Below are 12328 nucleotides of genomic sequence, written 5' to 3'. Positions count from 1 at the left end.
AGGCTGCCATCAGCCTCCTGCTGTGCACGGCAGGCACTTAACCTGCAGTGGGAGCTGAGCATTTGTCCCTCCAGGCAGCAGCACCCACCCACGAGTCAGAAACGTGCCACCGTCATGCAGTCCCACAGAACCGAGGCACAACTGCAGCCCAGGTCAGCAGCCAACAGCAGAAGCCAAACAGTCACAGGAGCCCTTCAACAAGCACGTTTCCAAAGTGCACACCAAGGCAGCTCCTGGCCACACGAGAGGGTCTTACCTGCTGCTCAAAGAGAAGGGTGTTCAGCGCCTGCCTGCATGGGAGAATCATCATCGGGAAGCCCACAGCTACCGACATCATGAATCCCACTCGGATCATCTCGGTCACAAGGTTGGAAGGGAAGTTCATGAGGACATTCCCAGCAATGGCTTCGGTGTAGCTCACGTAGCCAAAGAAGCCCACCTGTCCGGCGGGAGGGGAGGTGAGCAGGGGGGGTCGGACTCCAAAGCACGTGCACAGCAAAAGGGTGGGGGGCAATGAGTGCCCACGGGTGAGGATGAGCCAAGGAGGGAGTGTGGGGCCACCTCCATAGGGAACCTTCTGGGAGCCCTGGCTGCAACACCCCCCAGAGCCGAGGCATCATTCCCCATTTCGTTTTGCTTTCAGCAGAGTGTCTTTGAGAATAAATACAGATAAGGAGAACCCAGCCCCATCTGGAAACAAATCATCGCCCCCATTGCCCCTCCAGAGCGTGACTTCTGGCAAGGAAAGAGAAGGGGAAGTTTCTTACCGTAATGTAAAAGGTGGTGACCACGTTTAGGGAAGAAGCAAAGATGGAGCTCATGATTTTAACGGACGGCTCATCCAAGCTATCATAGGTAGGCAAGACCTGACTGTTGAAAAGGGTAAATTATTTGAGGAAAGTTTCTAGAAAGAGGGAAAAAAACCCACAAACTCGAGTGCCTCAGCCCAGCAGCGAAGCCTCCCTGACACCTTCCCCCTATGGAGCATAAACACTCGCCTCTATTCCACAATTTATACTGCTAATGCCAAGAGATTGCAGAACACTCATAACTCTAAGTGTTGCAAAAATATTCCTGCTCTCCCCACCCCACCACGTGGAGCTGAACGTGTGATGTAAACATTTTGGTTCAAAAGTGTTGCAAAATTAATGGCCGTTTGCTCCACTGAGCACCAGTGGCACCAGGCCAGGCAGCGCACGGAGATTATTGTTCTTGGAGCCCTCGGCACTGATAATTAAAGTAACGCAGTGTTTACAGAGTAAAAGCAGGAAGAAGGTTAGAGCATCACACTGTCTAAACGAAAAGTTAAACAAACAGAACTAAATGCAGTGCCTGTCATGTTTCGGTGCTGCTGTTGGAGCTCAGTTTATAGGAAGCTGGGAGTGCTGACTGCATGGGATTTGGGGTACTTAGAGATTTGGAAAGCTCGTGGAATGCACTTTTTGACATCAGATGCATATTTTAGCAACTCATTAATGTCTGGTTATTTGAATTCAAGTGGCTGCATCCGGGCCTCATGTTACTGAAGTAATCGAGAGGAGGGGGAGCACCCTGTGAGATGGAAGGGGGCATCCCCAGCTCCAGTGGGCAAAAAGCCACAAACAGAAAGTGTGTCAGGCAGAGGAGCAAAATCCTTAACCCTTAATCCCTGAACTTCAAGGGGCTCCGCACGAAGTGAGCTGAGCATCCGCACGAGGAGCCAAGCACGGCCCTGTGCTGCAGGACTGCCTCACACAGCGCCAGCTGCCTGCAGGGACCGATGCTCACAGGGGCAGTGAGCACCCATTTGTCCCGTCCCCACTTTCAGCAGAACAACCACCGGCAGAAATCAGGGGTTTCCTCCTGCACAGCTCCTCCTGACCCCCCCCAGGGCTCGGTGTCACAAGGGAGCTGCAGCCCAGGCAGCCCTGCGTCCTCCTGTTCCATCCTCAGCCCCGAAGCACATTTCCATGTCGCACACCTGTGGAGCAGTGACCCACTTTGTGAGCTCTGCAGCAACAGGCCAGCTTCTAAAGAGCCAACGGGTTCAGACTTCCAAGTAAATTAAGGTCAGCTTTTCAAGGTACAATTATAGTGCCTTTATTTTTCCTTACTGCACGCATGCTGCATTTACATGCTGAAGGAGCTTTGCTTCGAGTCACAATTACGTATTTTTTATAAGGTGATACAGAGGTTCAGCAAAATCAAACCTATCCAGCTGAGAAGAACACTCTTATAAGGACTGCCTGAGCTGGGGCAGCACATTGCCCCAACCCTTGGAAAAAACACACTGCTTTTGGTTTAGCTTGCCACGTAAGTGCAGTGATGGAGTCTATATTTAGGTACGTGCACACTGCTCCAGACCAAATGATTTCCCTGCGTTTCCAGCTCCCCGCAGCACTGTGCTGGGTGCTGTGTGGGCACTACCACATAAAACAAAAGAAACTACAAAAACTCCAAAATACAAACTAGGTAAAGCTGTACAAGAATACAGCTCCCCTCGCCAGTTGTAATGGAGACATTACCAGCAAGGCTGGAACGTGCTCGGGTGGGGACCGAGCTGCCAAGAGAGCCCATAAGTGGAAAAAGATGATTTGGATGGTGTGTGTGGGTGTAAACACAGCAGTCTGAGCAAATTTTATCTGTCACATTCATTTGCTGTTGGCATGCTACCCGTTTGCTAGAACTACAGGGGGGAAAGCCCAGCTCTGCCAGCCTTCCAAATGAGGATGGTCTTTTCCGTGTCCACATTTGGATATACGTTTCTATTTCAAGCCTGTTACTATTCTGGCTGGGCACGTATTGCTCACTTGCCATTTTGGTGCAGAAGGTAATGCAGCTAGAAACGTGTTGTCATCCTGCCCTCCTGCATGCCAAAGGAAAGCCTTGTGAAAAGCAGGTAACTGGAAACATGCAAACAGCTACCCAAAGTCAGTGACTCTGTGGTCCTCTTCTGTGTATTTGCAAAGCGATTCGGGGAAGCAGAGGGCATGCATTGCCCTGCAGGAGCCCTTGGGAGCACACAGCCCCACGGCCCTCCCTGGTACTGATTCATTCTCTACAAGAAACAGGGGAAATCCATTGCTTATGCAGCTGTCCCGAAGCAACGTGCATTACACTGAGGAGCTGTTTGGCCCAAAAGATGTCACGTTGCCTAAATAGAATAACTCCCAAGTGAAACACAGCTCCCTCCCTAGGTAACAAGAAGGGTCACAACTGAGAGAGATGCTGTACTTCCGCAGGCTGTAAAATACTTGCATTAAAATAAAATAGGAAAGCAGATGGTGCGTATCCCATGCGGATCCTTACGACCCTCCTCCCTCACAAAAAGGCACCGCACACCACAACAGCCAGGGGTGGGAAGGTGGGTACTTACGACTGACAGGCAAAAGACATGCCAAAGATGGGGATGCAGCGAAAAATGCCCTCCCAGCGTGTGTAACTAACTTGCTGCAGCCACTGCCCGCTGAAGAGGCCGTGCTTGAAGGACGACAGCACGATCTGCAGCCAAGAGAAGGAAAAAGGGGGTAAGATCCAGCAGGAACGCCAGCAGCGGGACGCAAGGCAGCGTGCGGCAGCTCGGTGAGAGCAGTGCCTGCTGTACCACGGCCTGCTCTCAACCCCCCGCTCCCTTACCCCACCCCACATACTCTGATAGTGCTCCAAGCATCCTCACCGGGCCCCTTGCCACCGTGGGCCCTGGGTCTATTTTGTGGCAGTCCCCCCCCCCCCCCCCCGGTTTGATGCCATCAGCAGCGCACAGCAGGGTGGAACCATTTCCACCGACACGTTTCACCACGACACTTATTGTTCCCAGACATTTCTTTTGCACTTTTCTTTTCTAAAACAGGAAGCCAACGTTTGCCTCGGAGAATCCTCTTCAACAGAGACACACAAAAGCTCCTTAAAAAGGACCCCACCAGCACAGTGCTGCTCCAGGAGCACTCAGCACCGCCAGCTCAGTGGGGACAGGGAGAAACTTCAGGAAAACAAGGGGAGCAAGGCACCCAGCTCAGGCACAGGGGCTCTTTTGCCACCGACAAGGAAGCTGGCAGACATTGGGTTGCACAGGAAACAGAAGGTAAATACGTCTGAATGCCTGTTTATAATATCCCCTGAATAGGGGTTTTCTAATCCCCAGAGATTACTTTTAGTGCAGCCAACTCTCATGAAATGTTGTGGTTTTCTTAAAGGCACAGCTTCTGGAACACACTAGTTTTGTGAAACACTCATTTACAGTTTCCAGCTTCATTACAGCTCAGAACTGTAACGCAGCCCAATCTACTAAAAAAAAAAAAGTTAAATACGTGGAATTTCCACTCCTCCCTTTTCTTTCTTTTGCTTCAGCTCTTCCAGGCCTGAAGCTTGGTGGAGACAGGGCTGGGGCTCCATGATCAAGCAGCCTGAGCATCAGTCTCCACCTCTCAGTACATGGTGCTATATGATGAAGCTTGGCCAAGCCAAACAGAACGAGCTTTGGACAACCCTCAGCTCACCCTACTTGATCTAAATGGTCAATAATCCATTTATCTCAGTAAAGGAAAATGCTTCTAGAAAAATCTCTGAAGAAATACACTCCATGTGTCAGAGCTGAGACCTTATGAAGTTTCCAGAGCACAAGAAGCAGAAATGCAATCACACTTGTTGCCTGAGAGACATTCACCACTGGCTGCAAAGAAAGCACGCAAAGCCTGTGCTCTCAACAAGAAGAGCCTTCCCTCTGCACATTACAAACACTGAGGTTTCAAGGCAAAGCACCAACGCATGATAAAAGCCCTCGTGTTTCCAGGCACTTTCTCCCCACGTCTTCTATCCCCTGATTTCTACATCGGAGCTCTAAATTATATGACATCGATGAGCAGAATAAACCACAATTCAATCTGCTCGCCACCACAATCCTTTGCTTTGCAGTGACACGCAGATCTGCCATCAGCTCCTGCTCTGTGCTCCTTCCCCACAAGCCCAGCACACGGGCAGCAGCTCAGCCCCCGTGCCAGGCCCTATCAGTGCTATTTATCAGGAAGGACACGTTACGCTCGAGCCCTGCGCCTGCAGGCTGCCCCCACGGGGCGCCCCGTGAGCACCTGTGTGAGCCAAGCGGGAAACCTCCCATCATCAGTACTCACCACGAACATGAAAACGGTGTAGAAGATGAGAGCCATGGCGCTGAATGACTGTATGGAGGCCATCATGTTCCTCTGGAGGCTCAGGGGAAGCACAATGCACAAGGAGACGGCGAAGAGCAGCACGATGCGGAAGCTGCCAGACACCTGGAGAGGGAGCAGCACACAGAGCACGCTCTGAATGCCTCACCACGTTAGTAAAGCAACTCCCTGATGCAATTCTATAGGTATTTAAAGACTCAATGCTGAAAGCTTGCCGTTTCTAGAGCTGGGTCTGTGATTAGCTCAGACAGTCACTGGGTGCCACTGTTGCTCTGCACAGTAAGTGACCGGCCCACCCTGAAGTGGAAGTATTGGGCTGGGGGCAGAGAGGGGAGGGGGCTTTAAACACTAATCCAGCACAAGCGATTTGAGTATTTTCCATGCAATTAAATAAAAACTGAACTTACTTGGGGAACGGGAGATTGAAGTCTTGAAAATTCTGATCCAGAAAATTAATCAAAAAACTCACATTGGTATTTATTATAGCAGAACACTCTGGAATGCTTGGAAATATTTAATACCTAATTTGGCTGCAGCCACAACGCATCTTTTTAACTTCACAGTCCCTTAATCAGAGCTTAGCAGCATCAGGAGGAGCAGATAACAGCCCCGCCAGGAGCACAGGGGTGCGAGGGGTACCGGCTCAGACAGAGGAACTGTCTGTCACCACCTGGCAGGGGGAGGCATTAGGGCAGAAACATCGGATCTCCTTCGTTAATCTGCTCCAGAATTAATAGCGACCAGTATTAAAGGGATGTTTTGCTGGCAGTGCCTTAAGGGAGGTTTTGCACATCTGATTGTTTCCTCCACTTCTGAGCCACTAAAGCTTCCCTGGAGGTGCCCCCACAGCAGCTCGTGGCCCTCTGAGCACACGCTGCTCCATTTAAGGGAACTGGGAGCACTGCCTGCACAGCAGCTGCAATGCAGCGAGGATTGATTTACCTGAAATCCAAGCAGCCGGGCAAAGAAGTTGGACCCCAAGTCACCAATGACAACATAGAAAGCAATGCAAGTTCCCAGCATCAGCCCAATCATGCTGCAAAACAACAAAGTACGGAGAGATTAGGAGGCTGAAGCAGGAAGCCTGGAAGGCAGCCGCAGCACAGGTTTAGCACAGACGCTGCGCCCAGCCACAACAGCTGCAGATTGCTCACAATCCTCCTGCACTCTCCCGTTGACCAAGAGGCTTCCAGAGGATACAAAGAGTACATTTAAAGGGACTTAAGATAAAATCCACGCAGGCAGTTGCTCGCTCATCTGCAGAGGTGAAGCAGGCTCAGCACGCCTGGCTTCAGAGTACATCCACCCCTAACTGCAGACAACTTTCCAGCACGACACCAAGGAGACGAGGCCCAGATTTTACCAATCTCACGCTGGAAATGGTTGGCAAGAAATAAAGTCAGTCCTCCATCTACAGGGATACAGTGGGGCTGTGCATCAGAACGAGCCCTGCTGGAGCCAGAGCTCTTAACATGGCTCTTAGCAGCTTGGCTAAGGCCATCAGCTCTACATTCAGCCCCAGCAACCTAAACTCAAGGAAACTCTATCCACCTCTCCCCCACAAGCAGCATCTCAGCCAGAGACGTGGCTCTGCTAACACGTGCATCAGTTTAACTGCTGTTTGGAGCCACAGAAGAAACAGACCTTAGGGATGGCAAGAACTCCTTTATTTCTTGGAAAAACATTTAACAGAACCAGCAAGAGGTCCTCCCAGCCGCACCCCCTGCAGCAGGGCCCTACCATGAAAGCCTTGGTAATAGCTCAGCTCTCAAACTTCCTTCCACAAAATGGACCACACTTTAATGAAAAGATTGTAGTACGAACTGCTTCTCCTCCCATTCACGATTGCACGGACCACTTTCCCTCCCGTTTCCAATTATAGCATCCCTGTAGCAATTACAGCGACTGCTTGCATGGACAAGTCACTTTTGAGAAATATTTGGTGTATTTTTAGCGTTCTGTAGCAATCTGCAGATGGGAACAGAAAATGAGCCGGCACCACTGCCCGGCCAGAGCTCAAGATGCCTCCAACAGAGAACCTCCTCCAGAAAAAACAGCACGGTGACACCATCCCACTGCCCATCAGGGCTTCTGAACGCGACCTGCCAGGGATTTGCTGCTGGGGTTGGGGTCACACGAGGCGCAGCAGCCCAGCAGCTACCGGGCTGGAGAGCTCTTGTGCTGCCCCAGGGACAGGGCCCTGCCACCAGGCGTTCCCCAGCAGCTGGGAGCAGGCGGCACAGGGCAGCTCCAGGGCACATCCATGGCATGGGCTGCTCTCCTGTGAACTCCCAGCAACCCTGGCAGGGATCCCACCCTGGAAACCAGCCACCAGCAACATGCCCGTGAGTTCACAGCAGAGCAGGAGATGAGTTTGTTCTCCAGCTCCTGCATCCCATGCCCCAGAGCTCCTGCCTGCATAGAAGATGAAGCACACGGGCATCTTGCTCTCCTTTCTTGCTCAAGTTCTGTAGGTGGCAGGGAAAGCTTTTGGGACCAGGGAGGGCAGGGGAGTAATAAATGAGCACAGCAATGCCACAGAGCATTGTCTTCATTAAAGAGAGACAAACTATTCCAGCTTTAAAGCAATAGATTACCTTGTTTCCACCAACATTTTCCCTGCTTTTCCATAGGCGTGAAATGCTGGCATAAGAGAGGGAAAAAGAAGAAAAAAAAAAAAAAAGCAGTTAATTAAAGAAAGGTCCAGAACGGTGCACACATCAGTTAGAAATTAATCAATGCTAGTGACAAAGGGCACTTGAGCAGGAAGCCACCAGCACTGCATTTGGCAGCTGCTTTCCCTTCCCACCGTCCCATTTTCTTTTTCAGATGTGCCCTCCACAAATTGAAAACCACATAAGACAGGAGAAAAAAAAAAAGAGATGAAGGAAAGACAGAAAGCAGGTTATTTTTCCTCCTTTTTTTTTTTTCCTCCCCCCCTTTTTCATGTTAAAAAAAAGGCAGTGTGAAGTAGCAGTCACACATGGCAACCATTAAAAGAAAGTCAGCGCGGAAGAGAAAATATGCATGTATGAGATGCTGTGTGGCAAAAAGTTACTGCAGTGCAAAATTTCAATCACAGTCGCATTTTTATTTTTATCTTCCCACTCGAACTGAACCGCCTGACGTTGCTGGATGGGAGAGCTGAGCCGGTGCCCAGAACGCTCAATCCCATCCCCAGAATACCCAGCACTCACAGCCCACACCAAAGGGCTGCTGCCAAGAGGCTTCTTCTCCCTCCCATCCTTGGGTTGTAGCTCGTAGCAGAAAGCCATCAGTAGTCTTTAAATCATCGGGTTTTTTTTTCTTAAAAAGAAAAAGCCAAGAAAACCGGGCGTATTTTTAGCTCCATCTCACTGGGTAGAATGTGAATTGAGACCTCGAGTTCCAAAACCAGACCACAGTGCCCGCTTGTCAGCATCCTGCAGAGCTCCAACACCCACCCACCGCCCCCTGGGCTGCCTTTGTCTGCTCCTGAGGCACCGCACAGAGCCCCGGAGCCCACCAGAAAAAACCAACTTTCCTCACTTCTGGAAGCTCCTCCTGTTATTTTTAAATATTAACTTACAAACGATGATTTTCTTTGGGCTCGGCTTGAGTTAAAAATTAAGGAAACAACATGTTCTCCCACAGAATGAAGGAGGAAGGGGGGCAAAAAAAAAGGCACAGCAGGAGACCCACAGCAGAAAAATAAACTGGCTTTGTTATGTGGGGCAGTGCTGAAAATAGCCCAGGGCTCGACGACAGACGGGGCGGAAGCGGAGCGCAGCCGGGCGCAGGAGCGGCAGCAGCACAGCGCAGTGCAGCTCCAGGCCTCCAGCTCTCACCCACTCTGGAAGGAGAGGTGTGAGAGAAGAGGCTTTGAGAGGACTGGGAATCCTCCTGGAGCCCAGAGCACCGACCTCCAGAACCTCTGCTGCTACGGCACTGATCCCAGCAGCTCCTTTTCCCAGCACACAGAAGCGCAACTCCGGATAACATCGCAGCTGCTGCTGATTTTGAAGCTTGAGGTGCTGAGAGCCAGTCTGTTTCCTTGGCTGTTCTGAAATTATGCTCTAATGAAAGCAAGCCTTCAAACGTTATGTCAGATGTCCCCATTTGGGGACATGGGAAAAATTGGATCCTTTATCTTCCGGAGGAGGAAGGAGACGGCGGCTCTAAAATACATTGTACAGCAAAACGTCTCCAGAATGGGATCTCTAGGTGCCTAACAAAGCTGGCCAGAGCTGAACCTGCTCAGAACTACAGAAGCCCTTTCAAGCCAAGTGTGGCTGCCACGAGCAGGTCACGTCCCAGCACTTGTGGCTGCAGAGAGCTGACCCAGGCTGCTGGGCCCTGCACACCCCCTTTGGCAGCTGCAAGAGGAGGCATTACCCCATTTCTGGTTGCAGTTTCCCTGGGAACTGCCTCCCTTCTTGCCCCACATCTTCCAAGCTGCTTCCCTTCCACGCAGAGCAGTGCACAGGATTTCAAACAGCCAAGCCCTTCACACAGGCAGCGATGCAGGGAGACAACATCTGAGCCGGATCTCAGCCTGTGATGAGCCTGGCTCTTCTATAGCTGGAAGCTCTGTGCTCCTCCGGAAGGGGCCGGCTGCCTGAAGTTACACTGCAAAACTTTCTTCCATCTTTAAACCCTGCCAAAGCCTCCCATAGAATCAGCTGCGGGGACTGCCAGGATCTCTCACAGATGTACCGGGGCCCAAGCACACGGTGACAAAGGCTGTCTGTGTGGAGCTGCTCAACCTTGATGCATTAGGATGCATTATAGGAGCGTTGCCTTTCCTCCCAGCGTCTTCCCCTCCTGGTTGCTCGAGGTGGCACCTCTCCCAGAGCGCGGGCAGGGAGCAGAGGCACTTCTTTGTGCCAGTGCCCGCCTGCCAGGGGGTGCCAGGAAGCTGGGAAGCATTACTGGCCTCTGTGTATTCGAGCCCCTTGGCTGCGGGAAGCACGGAGGACCCCTTCTTCCTGGGAGATGCTCCAAGGTGGAGGGGACTCTCTGTACTCGGGTGAGAGGGAAGCAGCAACAAAGGCTCCTTGTCAGAGCAGGGAGCAGCAGCGCAGGCAGCTGGGAGACGAGGGGCTGGGCCAAGGCGGCACCACCTGAGGGCTCTGCACTAATCCAGCCTTGCTTCCAGGGCAGGGGCATGGCTGCTAAAACCACAACAATCTTTTAATTATTATTATTATTTTTTTTTTTTTTTTAAGCTTGTAGCAAAGGATAAAGATGCAAAGCGTGGTAACAGGACCTCGGGTATCCTGAGCATGGTGGAAATCCATCTGTCAACAATGCAGTGACCAAGCGAGCCATGCAGCTCTTTCACTCTTTTACCAAAAGCGATGCCAGCCAACTCTCCACTTACCCAAACAAGAGAAACCAAGCAAACAACCACGTTGTTTCACATGCCAGCTGAGAGCACGGGAACCCGACCACCTCCTCCTGCTCCCCAACTCAGTCAGAAGAGCAGAGAGGTCACAGCAGAGGCCAGCACTGGCACCGCGCAGAGGCTGGCAGACGCTGCCAAAACCTCACACATGAATCTTGCAGATGTTTTTATTTTCTTGGCCACTTGGAACTTTCAATGCTGTTTCCTCTCTGTTCCCCCTGCTCTGCCATAAATGCACACACGGCTCAGACCCAGGCAGCCCGAGCTCCATGCCAGGCTCTGCTGGCAGAACCCAATGTCCTCGGCAGCATGCTGGGTGGGGAAGCTCGTGGCTTTCATGCTGAGACCAATAATTTACACCAGACACCCACCAGGCCAGCTCCCGAAAACTTGGGTTTTGATCAGTCAGCACTGCATCTCCTCCCCTGCCCTGCAGAGTCAAAACAATTCTGTGCCTATTAACTTCCCTGTCAAGAACAGAATTAAGCCCTCGTATCCCCCCGGGGACATGGCACGGGGGAAGAGCCTGACAGAAGAACAAAACACAAATTGAAAACTACATCAAGAAATCATTTGGTTTTCCAACAATATCAGTGAAAAAGTTGTAAATTAAGAGGTCAAAGTAAAACCACAGTTAAAAAAAGCAAGCCCTGGAGCTGGAAATTCTCACCCAGGCCGGGGTAGGTCCTGCGCTTGCTGAGATTGGCCGATTTCACCAGGAACATGCAGGATTGATGAGTCATCCAAGAACAGAAAATCAAGAGCAGAGCTCCCAGGACAATGCCACACTGCAAAGGAAGAGGGGAGGGAAAGAAGACAAGCGCAAGATGGAAAGTCAGGCACTTTGGGCAGTCTCACTCCCACGCCTTGCTGCCTCCAGCCTCCCCCGTGCATCTTCAGCCACGTTTTCACCTGTTCAGGGAGTTCTCCGGCTCCCCTGCAGCCAGGACAAACGTGATGTATGAGCTCAATTTAACTCTTCCTGCAGCCTGAGGACCACACAGCTGTGCTAGCACGGAGGGGTGAACTGGAGGCATTTGTGAAGCACAGTTGGATTTGATGATCTCAGAGATCTCTACCAACCTGAATGATTCTATGACTCACGCCATGAGACCAGTGCATCCCCAGGGCTCTGCAGCCCTCATTACGTTCATGTAAACAACAGAGCCACACCTAAGCACGAGATCCAAACCCTTACCCACACACTTATTAAATAAGCACTACCTAACAGCACACAGACATTACCGAGCCGCCCTGCACTGCAGGACAGGTGTGCAGAGGTAGATGTCACATGCAGGCTGCTTTTCAAGCAGGTGACTTTAAAGGAGCAAAAACAGCAGCAGCAGCAGCAGCAGCCCCTAACACCAGACACTCGTTGTGCTGGGGCTGAACCAGGTACAGCCGCAAGGCCAAGGCAGGTGGCTCGGCACCCGCAGGACCCACACACGGGCACGGTGCTCAGCGCTTCTCTCCAGCTCTAGTAACGGTGAGAACGACTGCGGGAAGGCTGCACAGCACAGAGCTGGGGGCCCCGTGGCACAGAATAAGGCTCTGGACGCAGCCAGCTCCTGCCCTCACACCGCCAGCCCGCCGCTCCCGGCCCCTTCCCGTGGCTCCGGGACCCCCCAGCGGCTGCCCCCGGGCTGCCCCCGCCCTACCGAGGATGGCCGTGAGCCAGGCACGGCGCGGCACGGCTCACCTGGCGGAAGCAGAAGGGCACTGTGAGCACGCTGACGCCCACGATGCTGTTCACCACGTTCATGATCAGGCCCCAGTTGGAGCCCGCGGCCGCCGCCAT

The 12328-nt window shown here is 51.9% G+C and overlaps 1 protein-coding gene across 1 annotated transcript in view; it reads right to left on the bottom strand.

Annotated features, from left to right (window-relative positions):
• SLC38A10 (solute carrier family 38 member 10) overlaps window positions 1-12328 on the bottom strand; it is a gene marked incomplete at both ends in the record, with an annotated part of 28820 nt that extends 16492 nt beyond the window's left edge. Inside the window, 8 exons of the mRNA XM_079544261.1 lie at window positions 257-439; window positions 768-870; window positions 3356-3480; window positions 5106-5249; window positions 6087-6180; window positions 7742-7787; window positions 11201-11318; window positions 12230-12328. Coding sequence (XP_079400387.1) covers window positions 257-439; window positions 768-870; window positions 3356-3480; window positions 5106-5249; window positions 6087-6180; window positions 7742-7787; window positions 11201-11318; window positions 12230-12328 — 912 coding nt within the window. The remainder of the gene's footprint in view (window positions 1-256; window positions 440-767; window positions 871-3355; window positions 3481-5105; window positions 5250-6086; window positions 6181-7741; window positions 7788-11200; window positions 11319-12229) is intronic.

The sequence above is a fragment of the Tetrao urogallus genome (genome assembly GCF_951394365.1).
Source record: "Tetrao urogallus genome assembly, chromosome: 18".
Taxonomy (NCBI): Eukaryota; Metazoa; Chordata; class Aves; order Galliformes; family Phasianidae; genus Tetrao; species Tetrao urogallus.
The sequence above is the reverse complement of the archived record's forward strand: the minus strand, read 5'-3'. Positions and strand labels throughout refer to the sequence as shown.